Here is a 20827-nt window from a genome sequence, read left to right as displayed (position 1 = left end):
CACTAATGGACATTGGAGTGTTACTTTCAAAGGCAAAATTAAAGTATTGCTAGAAACTTAATTTTAAATGGGACTTTATTGTATTATATGTATAGTGTACTATACATATAATACAATAAAGTCCCATATAAAATTATCAACAAAAAAAAAAGCATAAAACACCACCAAAATTAAAGATATTACAAGTCAAAGTGATGAAGCTTAGTGTTACGCTCATGACTTGGTGTAACTAAACATTACCCTATAAGATGAAGGCAATTGCATTTTATTGATATTTGAAATGTATTCAATGTTTATAAATTAATATTTAAATATCCTAAATGTAAAAAAGGGAATACATATTCTAAATAAGATCATTCAATTAAATCTAGTTTGGTTACGCCATCATGAGCGCAACACAAGGTTGTAAAAGTTTCAACTACAATTCTAAATAAGATGTCAAAAGCAAACTGACATCAAATACACACAGCTTAAAGATTGATCAATACCTATTTAAATTTAGTAATGCATTAATATATTAATATATCAAAATATAAAAGAAATATACCTGAATAGAACGCTCATGATGGTTACACCAAAAAAGTAACACTATGAATCGTGTTTTTCCAAGTTTTTGGGGCATTTTTATGCTGTTTCCAAGCATCTCCTTTTTATTATCGTTGATTTTAAATGGTCAAACTAATGCATATTATATATGCATGCCCTAGTAAACAAACAAAAAAGTCATATTTATTTTGATTGTTACATTTTGAAGTACATTTGTGCAGGTAGGTGCGAATATATCCATTACCAGAGCTGTACACTACTGTAATAACAGTACTTGATATCGGATTAATACCAACATTTGCCAGATTGCCCCTCTTTTCATGGACTGTAACTATTTTAGTGATATTTTGGACCAAACTTCAGCAGCTATCAGCTCACACTTATCCAACTTGAATCATTCAGATACAGAAGTTACATCAGTTACATATGTATTAAAAAAGACATATTTCTGAATGGTAAATACAATAATAAAACACTTCACAGGCGCGCCGCTATGTGGGTGATTGTGTCATTGCAACCAAGTCACGCCCATCGCTCTTTACGTGATGACGTCATTCCACGGCGTCAGCCAAAATGGCGGAGTATCTGGCATCTATTTTCGGCACGGAAATAGACAAGTAAGTTGTACTACCTGCTTTATTGGAGACGACTTTAAAAAAAATGATGGACGAAATGTAACTACACATTTGTAGCGTAACTAATAACTAGAAGTGAGGCTCATTTATAGTTGAAACTTCAACTGAATGGCTCAGTGAAGCTGATGCTAGCGCTGAGCTAAGCCTATGAACGAACCCCATCGTGAATTCCATTTCTGCAAACCTGTAGCTGCAATGTGCCTTTCTCGCAACATTTGCCCATTATTCAACTACGTTTTAATCCCAGTTTTGTTTCGAATCGATTATGAAGGTGTCGGCTAATTTAGGTGCTTTTCACTTGATTGTTTTGGTTTCACTTCACTAAAGACGAGCAGCACATTTGTAGTGATTTATGCTACTATTTATTGATAGGTTCGTCATGCATTACTATGTTTTCATTCTTCTGTTTAAAAACACTGTCAATGTTTTTTTATGTATAGAAAATGTCAATATAACAGGTAGGGATGATGTTTGATAAGAAATTATCGAGTTTGAGCCTATTATCGAATCCTCTTATCGAACCGATTCCTTATCGATTCTCTTAACGAGTCCAGATAGGTTGTTGTATATGGAAAAAAACACACAATATTTGGTTTAACAAATCACTTCATATTCTCTACTGCTCGCTACTATAGTATTACCATATCTGAGTTATTGTGCAGAAATGTGGGGAAACAACTACAAATGTGTGCTACATTCGTTAAAGGCCTACTGAAACCCACTACTACCGACCACGCAGTCTGATAGTTTATATATCAATGATGAAATCTTAACATTGCAACACATGCCAATACGGCCGGGTTAACTTATAAAGTGCAATTTTAAATTTCCCGCCACACTTCCGGTTGAAAACGTCTAGATATGATGACGTATGCGCGTGACGTAAACGGTTGATACGGAAGTATTGGTACCCCATTGAATACAATACAAAAAAGCTCTGTTTTCATTTAAAAATTCCACGGTATTCTGGACATCTGTGTTGGTGAATCTTTTACAATTTGTTTAATGAACAATGGAGACTGCAAAGAAGAAAGTTGTAGGTGGGATCGGTGTATTAGCGGCAGACTACAGCAACACAGCCAGGAGGACAGAGATGAAAAGCAGATGCGCTAGCCGCCAAACTCACCTTAACTTCCTCCGTCTCGCCGACCGCATCTGTGATCGGGTGAAGTCCTTCGTCGCACCGTCGATCGCTGGAACGCAGGTGAGCACGGGTATTGATGAGCAGATGAGGGCTGGCTGGCGTAGGTGGATAGCTAATGTTTTTAGCATAGCTCTGTGATGTCCGGTTGCTAAGTTAGCTTCAATGGCGTCGTTAGCAACAGCATTGTTAACCTTCGCCAGGCTGGAAAGCATTAACCGTGTATTTACATGTCCAGGGTTTAATAGTATTGTTGATCTTCTGTCTATCCTTCCAGTCAGGGATTTATTTATTTTGTTTCTATATGCAGTTAAGCACGATGCTATCACGTTAGCTCCGTAGCTAAAGTGTTTCGTCGATGTATTGTCGTGGAGATAAAAGTCACTGTGAATGTCCATTTCGCGTTCTCGACTCTCATTTTCAAGAGGATATAGTATCCGAGGTGGTTTAAAATACAAATGCGTGATCCACAATAGAAAAAGGAGAGAGTGTGGAATCCAATGAGCCAGCTTGTACCTAAGTTACGGTCAGAGCGAAAAAAGATATGTCTTGCACTGCATTCTAGTCCTTCACTCTAACGTTCCTCATCCACGAATCTTTCATCCTTGCTCAAATTAATGGGGTAATCGTCGCTTTTTCGGTCCGAATCGCTCTAGCTGTATTGAAAACAATAGGAAAATGTGAGGAGCCTGTCAACTGACTACGTCACGCTACTTCCGGTAGGGGCAAGGCTTTTTTTTAATCAGATACCAAAAGTTGCGATCTTTATCGTCGTTGTTCTCTACTAAATCCTTTCAGCAAAAATATGGCAATATCGCGAAATGATCAAGTATGACACATAAAATGGATCTGCTATCCCCGTTTAAATTAAAAAAATTCATTTCAGTAGGCCTTAAATCGTGTTACAAAAAAAATTAATTAGACTGATACATAATGTTTGATATAGAGAACATACAAACACTTTATTTATTGAGTCAAAAATATTAAAGGTCGATGATTTGGTAAAATTGCAAACAGGTAAAACAATGTGGAATTAAATGATGGAATGGATTAAATAAAGAAGTTAAACATTGTACTGATATGATCCAGTTTAAGAGGTTGTTCTAATGAATAGTGCTTACAAAGTACAAAGAAGAAAAATTATGAGAAATACTTTCAACCTTATTGAAAATAAGATATTCTTCATCTCAGTATATTAATAGTGACTGAATTAATTGATTACATGTTACAAAACTGTTGTATATACTAAATCACAGATATTTTATTATAAAAAGGTCAGTAAATGATGTATATATTTGTAAACGCTATGAAGTGGGAAAGGGGTAGGATTAAAAAAGCTTTGCTTCTTCCTACTCCTGTAAAGTGAAATGATATGAAACTGTGATGTATTATACTGTAAGTGTGTTCATGTTCCAAATAAACTAAAGAAATAAAGAAAGCACTAGTTTATTAGACAGACTTGCAAACTCTGTCGTGGTGTAGGCTACAAGATAACGTTAAGGTTATCAGACACATACAAAAAGGCTCACGTTAACGTTACCGTTAGCCACTGACTATGCTTAGGTAACGTTAGTCTAGCTAACATTACTGCAGTCCTGGTTGACATAAGAGGTAACGTTACTACAAGTGAGCAGATATGGAAATTGACCGGCAACAGTTAACATTAGTTACTCACCGGTGTCACCGCCACTGTAGCTGGGACTTGGGCAGCTGGCAGAAGAAGAGGGGCGTTCTTCGTCGTCTCTGCCGCTGCTTCAAAACGTGTCGAAGACACGACACGCTTGTTGTGCTTCCCCCCTTACACGAGAGCGAAGCCTGGCCAGTGTTTCCCACACATTCATTTATTTGTGGCGGCCCGCCACGAAAGAATTACGTCCGCCACAAATTCAAAAAATAAAAAAAATAAACTTTTTTTTTTTTTCCTGTCCAGCTTCTTAGGCAAATCATATAGTTGATGTAGATGCCCATATAGGCTGTTCAGATTTACTTTACAAAAGAGAAGTGTAGGATACTTCTCTTGTTGCCTTATTTGTATTTGACCACTACTGTTTTCTGTTTATTTGTTACTGACTGTGGCAGGACACCTCTGCCTCTGTTTCACTTTATGTTGCTGGTAAATAATATGGTTGTAGTAGTAGGCTAAAGTTAAATTATTTAGTATGCACTAATTAAAGGGGCAGAGCTTTAAGAGATATTTTAGCTTCTATATTTTATAAGATATATTTTTTGTAAGAACCACAATTAATAAATATATTTCAGTGAATAACTTATTGTTCAAATCTGTATATAATTCTGTACATAAAGTGTTGTAATTATATTGTAAAATGGATGGATGGATGGACGTTTAAAACAAAACAGTTATTATTAATTAGTAAATATACATTTTTTGAGCCTTTTTAGAGGAAATCATATCATTGTAGTAAATTATGCAAATTACTCGATGATGTCATGGTGACCACGCCCATAGCCACGCCCCCACCGCCACAGGTATCTTGGCAGTTTATGGGAAACACTGCTGGCAATAATTGCATATTGCCGCTTCCTCTGTTTTTTTTTGGTGAAATGAAGCCATGCCTTGGAGCGCTTTTTGCGGTCCATTTTTTTCTTGCTTTCCCCATCTGCGCCTAATGACTGAGCTACGTGACGTCATTTCTTGTGATGTCCCACGGGGCATTTCTTGTCGGGATGGGATTCGTTCCCAGGGATTCGAATAAAGAACCAACTCTTTTTCTTTACTATAGTGGTCTCGATAACGGGTACCGGTTCTCAAAAAGGGATTCGAGTCCGAGGACTCGGTTCTTTTCTTATCGAACAACCGGGAAAACCGGTTTCGAGCATCATCCCTAATAACAGGTGACTTATGTGAAATTGTCATGCTTATGATTGTCTTTTTTTTTTTCTTCCACAGGGTCAATTGTTCCTTCTATTTCAAAATTGGAGCTTGCAGACATGGAGATCGCTGTTCAAGATTGCACAATAAACCAACCTTCAGCCAGGTTTAGAACACTGCTGTTGTGCAATTGCTACCAACGCCACACACTGCACGCTTGATTTGCCTTTTAAACTTTATTGTTTTTTTCTCTCCAGACGATATTGATTCAGAACATCTATCGCAACCCCCAGAACAGTGCACAGACAGCCGACGCAACGCGCTGTAAGCCTCGCTTCTACACTTGTGAGATGCTACAAAAAGAAACAGCCACATGCTACACGACACAGGAGTACACAAACAACGCACGTCTGGTCCTGCGCGTCAGCTGGTGAGGCAACGCCTAAAACAAACATCTGGTGGGGAAAAGTACACCACTAACAGGCTAGCTCGTTAAACAGTAAACTGCACACGTGACTTCAGACTTGTTGGTTGGTTGTATCGTTATCCTTTGTGTCTCCTGGTTGGTAAAACACACATCTGCGCATGACTGGCACTTTGTCGGTCGCCACACACACATACAATAACAACGCCAAACACACTGCAATGCATTTACAACATATTGTGGGGGTTTACTGCAACATAAGGCCGTAAAAGGAGACTTCGGTGATTATGCCGTTTTAAACTCTATTGTATACGTGTCGTTCCTACCTGCAATATGATACCTCAATATTTTGCCCGAGCTGGTGAAAAGTGTATGTTTTATCTTTATCAGCATTCTGATTAGAAGCCCGACCTTGGAACAGGAAAATAAAAAACTGGCATCTCTGTGCTGTTTTTCCTTGCAAAGTCACGATGAGAAAATCAAGTTTAAAAACGTACCGCCATTAGCCCTCTGGCTTCGTTGCTCGCACATGCAAAGCCACTCTTCAATATCTCCAATATGATTAACTGAGAAGGTGTAATTATTGTCCTGAGAAATGTAATAATATGTTTTCCCTCCCCAGCTCCACATTCTGGTTTCTGTATGTCACACAAGTTTACGTTTTGTATTTCAGACCATTTCCCTCTTGAACATTTCCCTTCAAAACCTTGAAAACTGTGCCCAAGTCTGCTGATGGTTCGCACTGTAAGTTCTTCCTCATACCCAGGACCCTCCAGCATTGACTGCAATAATGTTACCGAATCCCACAATATTCGTAACAATTTGGCCGGACTTCAAACCAACGGACCATGTGCAGTTTCCTGTCTAGTTGTGCCTGCGTGGTGCGTATATTCCTACAATGTCTTTTCTTTTGCAATTTTGCTGATTTCAAATTAATGGAACATCCAAGATGGGTCGATTTCTAGGGTTCACTTGCCCATGTCTATCCCTAGTTTAACTCTCCTTGGATTGGCCGTGACATACTGGGCCTGTTTGTCCGAGCCTGTTTGCTTTGTACTCCTTTGACACTTAATACACACGTAATCTGATCTACTGACACAGGGCGCAGATCCCAAACTCTGTAATGAGTACATCTAGAACCCGATCAATAATTGAGGTCATAGTAGCAGTGACACATTGTACCTTGAAGACAAAGCCAACTTGCTAGTTAATATGAACAGAACACACACACACCAAACTTAGTTATTTCACATCAACTGGTAAAATGTCAAAGTTTGTGGACTTTGGGGAAGCTGAGGTTTTTGACAGTGCTGTGTTCTCATTTTGCAGGTGCCGTCAGTGATGTGGAAATGCAAGAGCACTACGACGAGTTCTTTGAGGTGAGTGACCTTTTGTGTCGCTCTTTCTCATTTCCTGGTGTGTCACTATGTAACAACTACCCCAGCAGTGCACTTACACTACCGTTCAAAAGTTTGGGGTCACATTGAAATGTCCTTATTTTTGAAGGAAAAGCACTGTACTTTTCAATGCAGATAACTTTAAACTAGTCTTAACTTTAAAGAAATACACTCTATACATTGCTAATGTGGTAAATGACTATTCTAGCTGCAAATGTCTGGTTTTTGGTGCAATATCTACATAGGTGTATAGAGGCCCATTTCCAGCAACTATCACTCCAGTGTTCTAATGGTACAATGTGTTTGCGCATTGGCTCAGAAGGCTAATTGATGATTAGAAAACCCTTGTGCAATCATGTTCACACATCTGAAAACAGTTTAGCTCGTTACAGAAGCTACAAAACTGACCTTCCTTTTAGCAGATTGAGTTTCTGGAGCATCACAATTAAACGGTCAATTAAACGCTCAAAATGGCCAGAAAAAGAGAACTTTCATCTGAAACTTGACAGTCTATTCTTATTCTTAGAAATGTAGGCTATTCCACAAAATTGTTTGGGTGACCCCAAACTTTTGAACGGTAGTGTATTTAGCAAGCTTTAACTTTTTTCAGTTCTTTTATGAATTTATTATGGGTCTACTGAAAATGTGACCAAATCTGCCGGGTCAAAAGTATACATACAGCAATGTTAATATTTGGTTACATGTCCCTTGGCAAGTTTCACTGCAATAAGACACTTTTGGTAGCCATCCACAAGCTTCTGGTTGACATTTTGACCACTCCTCTTGGCAAAATTGGTGCAGTTCAGCTAAATTTGTTGGTTTTCTGACATGGAGTTGTTTCTTCAGCATTGTCCACACGTTTAAGTCAGAACTTTGGGAAGGCCATTCTAAAACCTTAACACCAGCCTGATTTAGCCATTCCTTTACCACTTTTGACGTATTTTTGGGGTCATTGTCCTGTTGGAACACCCAACTGCGCCCAAGACCCAACCTCTGGGCTGATAATTTTAGGTTGTCCTGAAGAATTTGCAGGTAATCCTCCTTTTTCATTGTCCCATTTACTCTCTGTAAAGCACCAGTTCCATTGGCAGCCAAACAGGCCCAGAGCATAATACTACCACCACCATGCTTACCCCGGCCGAGTCATACCAAAGACTATAAAAATGGGACCCATTACCTCCCTGCTTGGCACTCAGCATCAAGGGTTGGAATTGGGGGTTAAATCACCAAAAAATTATTCCCGGGCGCGGCACCGCTGCTGCCCACTGCTCCCCTCACCTCCCAGGGGGTGATCAAGGGGATGGGTCTAATGCATAGGACACATTTCACCACACTTAGTGTGTGTGTGACAATCATTGGTACTTTAACTTAACTTGACGGTGGGAATGGTGTTCCTGGGATTAAAGGCCTCACATTTTCTCCTCTAAACATATTGCTTGGTATTGTGACCAAACAGCTACATTTTTGTTTCATCCGGCATCACATGGACAAAGATAAGACCTTCTGGAGGAAAGTTCTGCGGTCAGATGAAACAAAAATTGAGCTGTTTGGCCACAATACCCAGCAATATGTTTGGAGGAGAAAAGGTGAGGCCTTTTTAATCCCAGGAACACCATTCCTACCGTCAAGCATGGTGGTTGTAGTATTATGCTCTGGGCCTGTTATGCTGCCGATGGAACTGGTGCTTTAAATGGGACAATGAAAAAGGAGGTTTACCTACAAATTCTTCAGGACAACCTAAAATCATCAGCCCGGAGGTTGGGTCTTGGGCGCATTTGGGTTTTCCAACAGGACAATGACCCCAAAAACATGTCAAAAGTGGTAAAGGAATGGCTAAATCAGGCTAGAATTAAGGTTTTAGAATAGCCTCCCCAAAGTCCTGACTTAAACGTGTGGACAATGCTGAAGAAACAAGTCCAAGACAGAAAACCAACAAATTTAGCTGAACTGCACCATTTTTGTCAAGAGGAGTGGTCAAAAACTCAACCAGAAGCTTGTGGATGGCTACCAAAAGCGCCTTATTGCAGTGAAACTTGCCAAGGGACATGTAACCAAATATTAACATTGCTGTATGTATACTTTTGACCCGGCAGATTTGGTCACATTTTCAGTAGACCCATAATAAATTCATAAAAGAACCAAACTTCATGAATGTTTTTTGTGACCAACAAGTATGTGCTCCAATCACTATCACAAAAAAATACGAGTTGTAGAAATTATTGGAAACTCAAGACAGCCATGACATTATGTTCTTTACAAGTGTACGTAAACTTTTGATTGCGACTGTATATATATCTGTGATGCTAAAGTGCATCACAGATCATTTCTGCCACGTCTTATTTTGGGGCAAATCAGCTGCAGAGGAGGTGTGTTGTGAAGCTGAGTTATGCCACATCTCCCGTTATTCTACACAACCACACTTCCATTATCGGTTGTTTAAAAGCAAGGGTGGACTGGAAAGCGTGTAATCTGCATTCATGACAGGCTTCCAAGAATAAGTACACATATGGGAAACATTGCTGAGCATTGATGCGGCTCGCTGAGGAGAAAGTGTTGTATATTTTTCGGTACTGACAATACTGAAAAAAACATTTATCGGTGTATTTTTTGCGAGTTAGTATAAAAGTATATGATACTTTTGACAACCCTAGTAGAACAGGTTTGTATGAATAATTAATTTACCATATCTGTAAAGAAAACATAAAACTAGATCTTGCAAAGTGCTTGTATCGGACCCTGAAAAAGTTGCACAAACCCCAAATTGTGTTTGTGCAGGAGGTCTTCACAGAGATGGAAGAGAAATATGGGGAGGTGGAGGAGATGAATGTGTGTGACAACTTGGGTGACCATCTTGTTGGCAGTGTCTACGTCAAGGTACGTAGCAAATTGCCATAAAGTTCTATGAGAAGTTCTGGAACCTTCTTTGACAATTTTGTGTGCAGTTCCGCCGTGAAGAGGATGCAGAAAAAGCAGTCATGGACTTGAACAACCGCTGGTTTAATGCTCAGCCCGTCCACGCCGAGCTTTCCCCAGTCACGGACTTCAGGGAAGCTTGTTGCCGCCAGTACGAAATGGGGTGAGCAACCACTGTCACCACTGTTCACCGTAATGCAAACCATGAAGTTGGGCTGCACGATTAATCGATATCGAACCGACATCGAGGTTTTAATTAGTGTGATTACCAAACCGCAAGAGGCAAGGTTTTTTTTTCATCTCTCCACCGTCACTATACCGATAAATGCTTTAAAATGTAATATCGGAAATTATTGGTATCTGTTTCAAAATTATCGGTATCGGTTTTAAAAAGTGAAATTTACGACTTTTTAAAACGCCGATGTGTACACGGACGTAGGGAGATGTACAGAGCGCCAATAAACCAAACCTTAAAGTCACCGCCTTTGCGTACCGACCCAATCACATAATATCTACGGCTTTTCACACACACAAGTAAATGCAAGGCATACTTGGTCAACAGCCATACAGGTCACACTGAGTGAGGGTGGCCGTATAAACAACTTTAACACTGTTACAAATATGCGCCACACTGTGAACCCACACCAAACAAGAATGACAAACACATTTCGGGAGAACATCCGCACCGTAACACAACATAAACACAACAGAACAAATACTCAGAACCCCTTGCAGCACTAATTCTTCCGGGACGCTACAATATACACCCCGCTACCCCCCCCAACCCCCACTCCAATTAAAAAATGTTTTTAAAAAAATTATACTGAAATCTTTTAACCAAGTTTTTTAATTAATAAAACACAAAACAACACATTCAAAATCATTTGAAGAAGAAACATTATTGTACAAAAGAACACTTTCATGTACCTCAAGTAGAAATTTGGTGTGCATATGAAAGCAACACAATCCTTATAAACAAAGTAATATGCAGAAGAAAAATAATAACATAAATACAAATAAATGTGAAAATTGTGCAAGATGGCACCTTAACATAAGAGATAAAGAATTAAAACAAATGTAGGAATTTGGCATGATGGCACCTGATGGCCATAAGATGTAACTGACTTTTTTGGCCATATAGATAGAAATAGTGCTCATGTATGAGATCTAGTCTTAAACATAGGGCTGCACAATTATGGCCAAAATAATAAGATCATTTTTTATCAATATGGAAATCACGATTATTAATAAAGATTATTCATTATGTTAGGTCAAACAGTGTTGGGGTGGGGTGTGAACGCAACACCATCATGTAGTTTGTAAACTCTAATAAAAAGGCTATAGATAAACGTTCTCTATATATTTATTGACAAATATTTGTGTTTTTGTTCATTAATAGTATCAACGTGTCAGGTTTTTCTCATTACATGATGCCTCTATCTGTATTTTTTACATTTTGATAGAGACAAGTATTTTTTTAAAGTTATGTACATTTTGTGGACATTAACATGTACTACATGCTGTATCGGGGCATTCGAGTTTGAGCAGAAATGTGTCGAATAGGAATTAACTATACACCATAAAACAATAAAAAAATGCTACGTCACATGAATGGTTTTCAAAATAATAATTTTGTGACATGCAAAAAACAGCCGCAAGTAATACAAAAAACATGGTGTTTACTTTTTGATCTCAATATAAAACACAAAGCAGTTTGGCTAATGCCAATAAAGTCAAATAAATAAGCTTTGTTCTTCTCCAACAACAACATGTGGTTCAGTGCACATCTAATACACAATCTTCGTGCCTCTGACAGCTCAGCGTGTTGATACTTCACAGCCTGCACTCAATTCAAAGAAATGACAAAACATTTTAGCTAGTATTGATGTTATTGGAACACTGATTAGGTCGGCAATTAAATAAAGGACCGGCCACCATTATAACATAAACAAACGGCAAGACTTTATAAACAAGTTGTGGCGGCGTTCCCTACACATCAACTGTAGCATGGTAACTCTCAGTCACAGCGGCTGAGTGAAGGATGCTTTGTTGAGAAAATGAAAGCGACATCTACCGTATTTTTCAGAGTATAAGTCGCTCCGGAGTATAAGTCGCACCGGCTGAAAATGCATAATAAAGAAGGAAAAAAACATATATAAGTCGCACTGGAGTATAAGTCGCATTTTTGGGGGAAATTTATTTGATAAAACCCATCACCAAGAATAGACATTTGAAAGGCAATTTAAAATAAATAAAGAATAGTGAACAACAGGCTGAATAAGTGTACGTTATATGAGGCATAAATAACCAAAGGAGAACGTGCCTGGTATGTTAACGTAACATATTGTGGTAAGAGTCATTCAAATAACTATAACATATAGAACATGCTATACGTTTACCAAACAATCTGTCACTCCTAATCGCTAAATCCCATGAAATCTTATACGTCTAGTCTCTTACGTGAATGAGCTAAATAATATTATTGGATATTTTACGGTAATGTGTTAATAATTTCACACATAAGTCGCTCCTGAGTATAAGTCGCACCCCCGGCCAAACTATGAAAAAAACTGCGACTTATAGTCCGAAAAATACGGTAATGTTTTTCTCCTTCGCTGTATACTTTTTGTGTGGGACAAATGCGTCTGTCTTCAATAGAGATGTCCGATAATATCAGGCTGCCGATATTATCGGCCGATAAATGCTTTAAAATGTAATATCGGAAATTATAGGTATCGGTTTAAAAATTATCGTTATCGGTTTCAAAAAGTGAAATTCATGACTTTTTAAAACGCCGTTGTGTACACGGACGTAGGCTGATGTACAGAGCGGCAATAAACCAAACCTTAAAGGCACTGCCTTTGCGTACCGACCCAATCACATAATATCTACGGCTTTTCACACACACGAGTAAATGCAAGGCATGCTTGGTCAACAGCCATACAGGTCACACTGAGGGTAGCCGTATAAACAACTTCAACACTGTTACAAATATGCGCCACACTGTGAACCCACACCAAACAAGAATGACAAACACATTTCGGGAGAACATCCGCACCGTAACACAACATAAACACAACAGAACAAATACCCAGAACCCCTTGCAGCACTAACTCTTCCGGGATGGGTCAAATGCAGAGGGTAATTTCACCACACCTAGTGTGTGTGTGGCTATAAGTGGCACTTTAACTTTAAATTCCAAACAGTGTGAATTACATATCAATGAGTAATGAAATGATAAATTAACATTTTAACATACATTGAAGACTCTTGTTGCCAAATATAGTGATGGGAGGAAGGAGGAGAGAGCCACTAGTGGTTAGAGTGTCCGCCCTGAGATCGGTAGGTCGTTAGTTCAAACCCCGACCGAGTCACACCAAAGACTATAAAAATGGGACCCATTACCTCCCTGCTTGACACTCAGCATCAAGGGTTGGAATTGGGGGTTAAATCACCCAAAATGATTCCCGGGCACGGCCCCCGCTGCTGCTCACTGCTCCCCTCACCTCCCAAGGGGTGATCAAGGGTGATGGGTCTAATGCAGAGAATAATTTCGCCACACCTAGTGTGTGTGTGACAACTTTAACTTTAACGTGGATGCCATCTTTTTACTTTGCTACAAGTTGTTTCTTGAATTCAATAGTTTCTCATCCTCTTGATTAAAGCGTTGGCACATACAAGTTTCTTTGGTCCCATGTTAGGTTATTTTGCAGTATTAATCAATAATCACTAAGACGGCAATAGCAACGTGTGAGATTCTTTGTTTGGGCACTCAATTCCACATACTAATTCACGGGCAGATGGACTAGTTTGTTCAGTGCAATGTTTATGTTTATGAATGATGGGTTCCCACTTCTCTGTGAGCGCTTTGAGTATCTAACAAAAGAAAAGCGCGATATAAAATCTAATCCATTATTATTATTATGTTTAGCTGTATGATAACTGAATCAATATATGAAAACTGGGGCAAAATTCCACCAGCATTTTTGTAAAAGTGAGGTACTACCGTATACGTGTAGATACATTTATAGGAGAATAGACACTACAGAATGGGGGCGGTGGACTCAAGTCATGCACGCTGTCTTCCAGAGAATGCACAAGAGGGGGCTTCTGCAACTTCATGCACCTGAAACCAATATCGAGAGAACTTAGACGAAAATTATACGGACGCCGCAGAAAAAGGTTTGGACGCCCAATTCAGTTGGGTTAAATTAATTCAAACAATTCAGTGTCATTGAAAGATCCAAGGACCGGCGACGGGATCGCGAAAGACGACGGTCGAGACACAGAGAACGCTCGGGAAGGTTTTAAGTGAAGAAAAGGCTTTTCATGTAACACTTCTTTCTCTAATACGCCGACAGTGAAAAAGGAATTTTGTGTTTTGATGAATTATGACAATTATTTTTGTTTTATCCCCCTTTTTTATGTAACGATTATGTCACTTTCACAATAAAACAGATTTTGTTACTCTGCATCAGTTTATCTCTTTGAACAGCCAGGAGTGCACATACACTATATTGCCAAAGGTATTTGCCACCCATCCAAACGATCAGAATCAGGTGTCCTAATCACTTGGCCCGGCCACAGGTGTATACAATCAAGCACGTAGGCATGGAGACTGTTTTGCGAAAGAATAGGCCGCTCTCAGGAGCTCAGTGATTTCCAGCGTGGAACTGTCATAGGATGCCACCTGTGCAACAAATCCAGTCGTGAAATTTCCTCGAATATTCCAAAGCCAACTGTCGGCTTTATTATAAGAAAATGGAAGAGTTTGGGAACAACAGCAACTCAGCCACAAAGTGGTAGGCCACGTAAACTGACAGAGAGGGGTCAGCGGATGCTGAAGTGCATAGTGCAAAGAGGTTGCCGACTTTCTGCACAGTCAGTTGCTACATAGCTTCAAACTTCATGTGACCTTCTAATTAGCCCACATACAGTACGCAGAGAGCTTCATGGAATGGTTTTCCATGGCTGAGCAGCTGCATCTAAGCCATACATCACCATGTCCAATGCAAAGCGTGGGATGCAGTGGTGTAAAGCACGTCGCCACTAGACTCTAGAGCAGTGGACACGCCTTCTCTGGAGTGATGAATCACGCTTTTCCATCTGGCAATCTGATGGACGAGTTTGGGTTTGGAGGTTGCCAGGAGAACGGTACATTTCGGACTGCATTGTCCCGAGTGTGAATTTTGGTGGAGGAGGAATTATGGTATGGAGTTGTTTTTCAGGAGTTGGGCTTGTCCCCTTAGTTCCCGTGAATAAAACTTTGAATGCTCCAGGATACCAAAAACCTTTTGGACAATTCCATGCTCCCAACCTTGTGGGAACAATTTGGAGCGGGCCCCTTCCTCTTCCGACATGACTGTGCACAAAGCACAAGAAAGGATGGGGCGAGGTACACCCCTTTGTCCACAACTGCGTGAGCAAATAGTCAAACAGTTTAAGAACAACGTTTCTCAAAGTGCAATTGCAAGAAATTTAGGGATTTCACCATCTACGGTCCGTAATATCATCAAAGGGTTCAGAGAATCTGGAGAAATCACTGCACGTAAGCAGCTAAGCCCGTGACCTTCCATCCCTCAGGCTGTACTGCATCAACAAGCGACATCAGTGTGTAAAGGATATCACCACATGGGCTCAGGAACACTTCAGAAACCCCCTGTCAGTAACTACAGTTGGTCGCTACATCTGTAAGTGCAAGTTAAAACTCTCCTATGCAAGGCGAAAACCGTTTATCAACAACACCCAGAAACGCCGTCGGCTTTGCTGGGCCTGAGCTCATCTAAGATGGACTGATACAAAGTGGAAAAGTGTTCTGTGGTCTGACGAGTCCACATTTCAAATTGTTTTTGAAAACTGTGGACGTCGTGTCCTCCGGACCAAAGAGGAAAAGAACCATCCGGATTGTCATAGGCGCAAAGTTCAAAAGCCAGCATGTGTGATGGTATGGGGGTGTATTAGTGCCCAAGACATGGGTAACTTACACATCTGTGAAGGCGCCATTAATGCTGAAAGGTACATACAGGTTTTGGAGCAACATATGTTGCCATCCAAGCAACGTTACCATGGACGCCCCTGCTTATTTCAGCAAGACAATGCCAAGCCACGTGTTACATCAACGTGGCTTCATAGTAAAAGAGTGCGGGTACTAGACTGGCCTGCCTGTAGTCCAGACCTGTCTCCCATTGAAAATGTGTGGCGCATTATGAAGCCTAAAATACCACAACGGAGACCCCCGGACTGTTGAACAACTTAAGCTGTACATCAAGCAAGAATGGGAAAGAATTCCACCTGAGAAGCTTAAAAAATGTGTCTCCTCAGTTCCCAAACGTTTACTGAGTGTTGTTAAAAGGAAAGGCCATGTAACACAGTGGTGAACATGCCCTTTCCCAACTACTTTGGCACGTGTTGCAGCCATGAAATTCTAAGTTAATTATTATTTGCAAAAAATAAATAAAGTTTATGGAAGACCCAGGACACGTTGGGAAGACTATGTCTCCCGGCTGGCCTGGGAACGCCTCGGGATCCCCCGGGAGGAGCTGGACGAAGTGGCTGGGGAGAGGAAAATCTGGGCTTCCCTGCTTAGCCTGCTGCCCCCGCGACCCGGCCTCGGATAAGCGGAAGAAGATGGATGGATGGATGGAGTTTGAACATCAAATATCTTGTCTTTGTAGTGCATTCAATTGAATATGGGTTGAAAAGGATTTGCAAATCATTGTATTCCGTTTATATTTACATCTAACACAATTTCCCAACTCATATGGAAACAGGGTTTGTACTTGTGCAATGACAATAAAGTCCTATCCTATTCTATAAGGCTGCAATGTGCACATGAAATCAGAATTGAGTCTTTTCCTGGTATTATATGAACGATCTGTGTTTTTGTCAAACATGTTATCTTCTTTAATCCGTGTTTATCAGCGAGCTAGACCATGTGGACAAATATAAAGTGGGAGAGTATCATTAGTCATGAGAAGTGTCAAGATGTGTTTTCTGGCTTGTCCTGGCAATGAAATGTAAACAACAGAGAACACTGGGCATGGAGTCGACCGAACCCACATTGAGAACTCTGCTCTGATTGGTGCAGGAGATTAAGCACACGCCCCCTCCTCAGCCAATCAGCGGGGACCATGACGCTTATGCCCAAGCTACCGTATCAAGCCCGCATGTTCCGTGATTCATCACTGAGGCTGCAAAGCGAAACTTGCTCCCGTCGCAGCGTCCCGCAGCATCCCCTGGTGTGCTGCAGTTGCCCTGACATTCTCGTTTTGGACAACTTTGACTTAGCGGGTGAGTAAAAATAAATAAATAAATCGAGTAATTCCAGTGGGCGTTCATCGAAACGTAACACCGTGAGTGAAGACGCGTCGCCTTTATTCGGCTGATGCAACACTGCATCATTGTCACCTTCGAGCTATTTCAACTACACCAAATTATTCTCACTAAATTAATTCCTCATTTACATTTTAAAAAATCATTTATCTGTATTGTTTGATGTTTTTATAGTAACGTCGCCACAATTTGGCATACACTTATCTATCGCCATAAAGGGGACAAAAGGGCTCAAACACACGTGTGTATACAAACTTAAATATGAATCAGTATAAATATTGCCAGACTCGCGCGATAATCGTAATGCTTTAAAGTGGCGTTTTTTTTTATATCGTTTCTTTGGTCAGCATTCCTGCTATGCAGTTTTAGCCCATTTGTCATGGCCCAGTGGGTGGCTTCTGCTGACCATGCAGAAAGGGTATTTAAAGGAGTCACCCACAAATAATGAAACATGGGCCAGCAGGTTATTCCAGAGGGAGATTAGACATGTGATATCCCCACCTAATCAGAACATCTTTTCACATAGTTTTGTCTTATATCTAATCATATTTCAGCCTAAACCAGGAGTGTCTTTGATGGATGGATTGATTGATTGATTGAGACTTTTATTAGTAGGTTGCACAGTGAAGTACATATTCCGTACAATTGACCACTAAATGGTAACACCCGAATAAGTTTTTCAACTTAAATTGATTCATGATACAGATTAGGGCTGCAACAACTAATCGATTAAAATCGATTATAAAAATAGTTGCCGATTAATTTAGTCATCGATTCGTTGGATCTATGCTATGCTCATGCGCAGAGGCATTTTTTTAAATTGTTTTTATAAACCTTTATTTATAAACTGCAACATGTATAAACAGCTGAGAAACAATAATCAAAATAAGTATGCTGTTTTTTTCCAATAAAATACTGGAAAGGATAGAAATGTAGTTTGTCTCTTTTATCCAATTGTTAATCGATTAATCGAAGTAATAATCGACTATAAAATTAGTCGTTAGTTGCAGCCCTAATACAGATAGACTTAGACAAACTTTATTGAGCCACAAGGGAAATTGTTCAACACAGTAGCTCAGTTACAATGATGGAAAGTGTAAGGATGGAAAGGACAATGCAGGTATAAATAGACTAAAAAAGCTATAAAAGAAATCTAACATATATACGAATATATACATAATATGTGTACAGAATAATTTATATACAGATATATTATATTATATCTATAACATATATACAATATAAACCAATGACCATGTACAATACTACAGTATATACAGTATATATGACAGCAGCAGCATAAAATAGAGAGTAGGTCCAGCAGGAAATAGAAAATAGACATTATAAACATTATAAACAAAGAGAAGTAGCTAACATGTCAGGTGTCAGGTAATAGGCAGATGTCATCTATTGCCATAAAGGGGACAAAAGGGCTCAAACACACGTGTGTATACAAACATAAATATGAATCAGTATAAATAAATAAATAAATATATATATATATATATATATATATATATATATATATATATATATATATATATATATATATATATATATATATATATATATATATATATGCTATCATATATATATATATATATATATATATATATGCTATCATTCATATATATATATATATATATATATATGCTATCATTCATATATATATATATATATATATATATATATATATGCTATCATATATACTATCATAATACAGTCATCACACAAGATAATCATCAGAGTTTATACATTTAATTATTTACATTATTTACAATTCGGGGTGTGGGATGTGGAGGGGGGGGTTAGGTTTGGTTGTTATCATCACTTCAGTCATCAACAATTGAGAACAGAGAAATGGACATTGAAACAGTGTAGGTCTGACTTGGTAGGATATGTACAGCAAGTAGTGGACTTAGAGAGAGAGAGATCAGAAAGCATAAGAAAAAGTATCTACATTTGATTATTTACATTTGATTGAGGAGGGTGTTAGTTTCGGGTTGAAGTTGCCTGGAGGTGTACTTTTATTGCGGTTTTGAAGGAGGATAGAGATGCCCTTTCTTTTACACCTGTTGGGAGTGCATTCCATATTGATGTGGCATAGAAAGAGAATTAGTTAAGACCTTTGTTAGATCGGAATCTGGGTTTAACGTGGTTAGTGGAGCTCCCCCTGGTGTTGTGGTTATGGCGGAAGTAGTTTGACATGTACTTCAGTATCAGGGAGGTGTCGCGGATTTTATAGATTAGGCTCAGTGCAAGTAGTTTTACTCTGTCCTCCACCCTGAGCCAGCCCACTTTGGAGAAGTGGGTAGGAGTGAGGTGGGATCTGGGGTGGAGGTCTAGAAGTAATCTGACTAGCTTGTTCTGGGATGTTTGGATTTGAGGGTTTTGGAGGTGCTAGGGTACCTGTATTTTTTTTGCATGGGGTGGATGGATCTGTAGCTATGCGCATCTTGGTAGCTAAGAGTTAAGCTACACAACAGAGTATTGATCAAATTGAAGCTTTTTTTTAATCAATATTGCCATGGTGTGAGTTCTGATTTAACAACAGCTACACCAGTTTGGGGTTTGATTAAACATCATTTTGAAAAATTGTGTAATACTAAATTATTTCTTTCATTTGGGTAGTGTGATTTGATGTGCGTCCTTACGAGTTGAGCTCTGTCCTCCCCCTCCAAACCCTCTTACCGTGCACCTCCAAGAAACTAACCTAACTTTGAGTTTCGGCAACGTGGCTGTGATTGGTCGGCTTTTAGTACGTCGTCTCCTTTGTTTATAAAACTCCTTCAGAGGGCCTTTTTGCCTCTTCTTCTGAATTCGAATCAATATTTGCAATAAAAGTAATTGTGTAACACATTGATTAGTTCCAGTTACAATAACACTCTCCGTCTTCCTTTAAGTTGCCGTTCAATAGTGACGGTTCCCTTCGTCTGGTAGAACACAAATTCATTTCTTTCTGGTTCTTCCCAGACAAGCCATGCCATCAGTTCCCTTGTCCAAAGAGAGCCCTGTCAAGAGCCCTGTCTGCCCCCATTCTGCTAAGCTGCACCAACACACCAACGGTGATGCCATACTGCGGGAGGGTAGGCTCCTGCATAATGGGGTTGAAGCGGCAGCTGCGGTAGAGGACCCTGCAGAGCCCAACAGTGGCATTCAGAGGAAATGGATCCGACCAGACCTCCCCAGCCGCTGCAAGTGGAGCCTCGGGGCCTCACAGGCTGAGTCTCCTCATGCTCAAGTCCCCAGGTGAGTGATTAAAGTCATGGCACATTTTATTACACTCAAGGCAGAGCTATGCTACACACGACGCCGGCTAACTCCTCCCCCTACAAACCCTCGGGCAGAGCTTGATGTGCATCTCCCAAAAAATCTAACCTTGTCAACTGCAATGTGGACCTCAGAGCTGTGATTGCCTCATTGTTAGTACATCATTTCCAGTTTGTGTCTCTTGCAAAATAAATAATGACGCAGATTGAGGAGTGTCTCGGCAAGACATTACCAAATACTGGCAATCATGGAAATATGATATAAATGTGGGCGGTTTCGGAGAAGCAAAACACAATCATTACCACTACACACAAAGCTAAATAGCTAGTCAACAACAGC

General features: G+C 39.7%; 2 protein-coding genes across 3 annotated transcripts in view; both read left to right on the top strand.

The window, feature by feature from the left end:
* The first annotated feature begins 1087 nt into the window (after positions 1-1087).
* Positions 1088-14358, top strand: LOC133659148 (splicing factor U2AF 35 kDa subunit-like). Its single transcript, XM_062061886.1, has 8 exons — positions 1088-1163; positions 5231-5318; positions 5410-5476; positions 6906-6955; positions 9749-9847; positions 9916-10049; positions 13976-14086; positions 14128-14358. Exons 1-8 carry the CDS (start codon positions 1120-1122, stop codon positions 14195-14197), a joined length of 663 nt encoding a protein of 220 aa, XP_061917870.1. The 5' UTR covers positions 1088-1119; the 3' UTR covers positions 14198-14358.
* Positions 14359-17018: 2660 nt separating this feature from the next.
* Positions 17019-20827, top strand: part of cbsa (cystathionine beta-synthase a) — a 30962-nt gene continuing 27153 nt past the window's right edge. For both annotated transcript variants that reach the window (XM_062061877.1, XM_062061871.1), the window contains exons 1-2: positions 17019-17176; positions 20192-20467. In XM_062061877.1, the coding sequence (XP_061917861.1) occupies positions 20199-20467 (269 nt within the window). In that variant the 5' untranslated portion in view covers positions 17019-17176; positions 20192-20198. The remainder of the gene's footprint in view (positions 17177-20191; positions 20468-20827) is intronic.

This window comes from Entelurus aequoreus, linkage group LG01 (genome assembly GCF_033978785.1).
Source record: "Entelurus aequoreus isolate RoL-2023_Sb linkage group LG01, RoL_Eaeq_v1.1, whole genome shotgun sequence".
Taxonomy (NCBI): Eukaryota; Metazoa; Chordata; class Actinopteri; order Syngnathiformes; family Syngnathidae; genus Entelurus; species Entelurus aequoreus.
The sequence above is the reverse complement of the archived record's forward strand: the minus strand, read 5'-3'. Positions and strand labels throughout refer to the sequence as shown.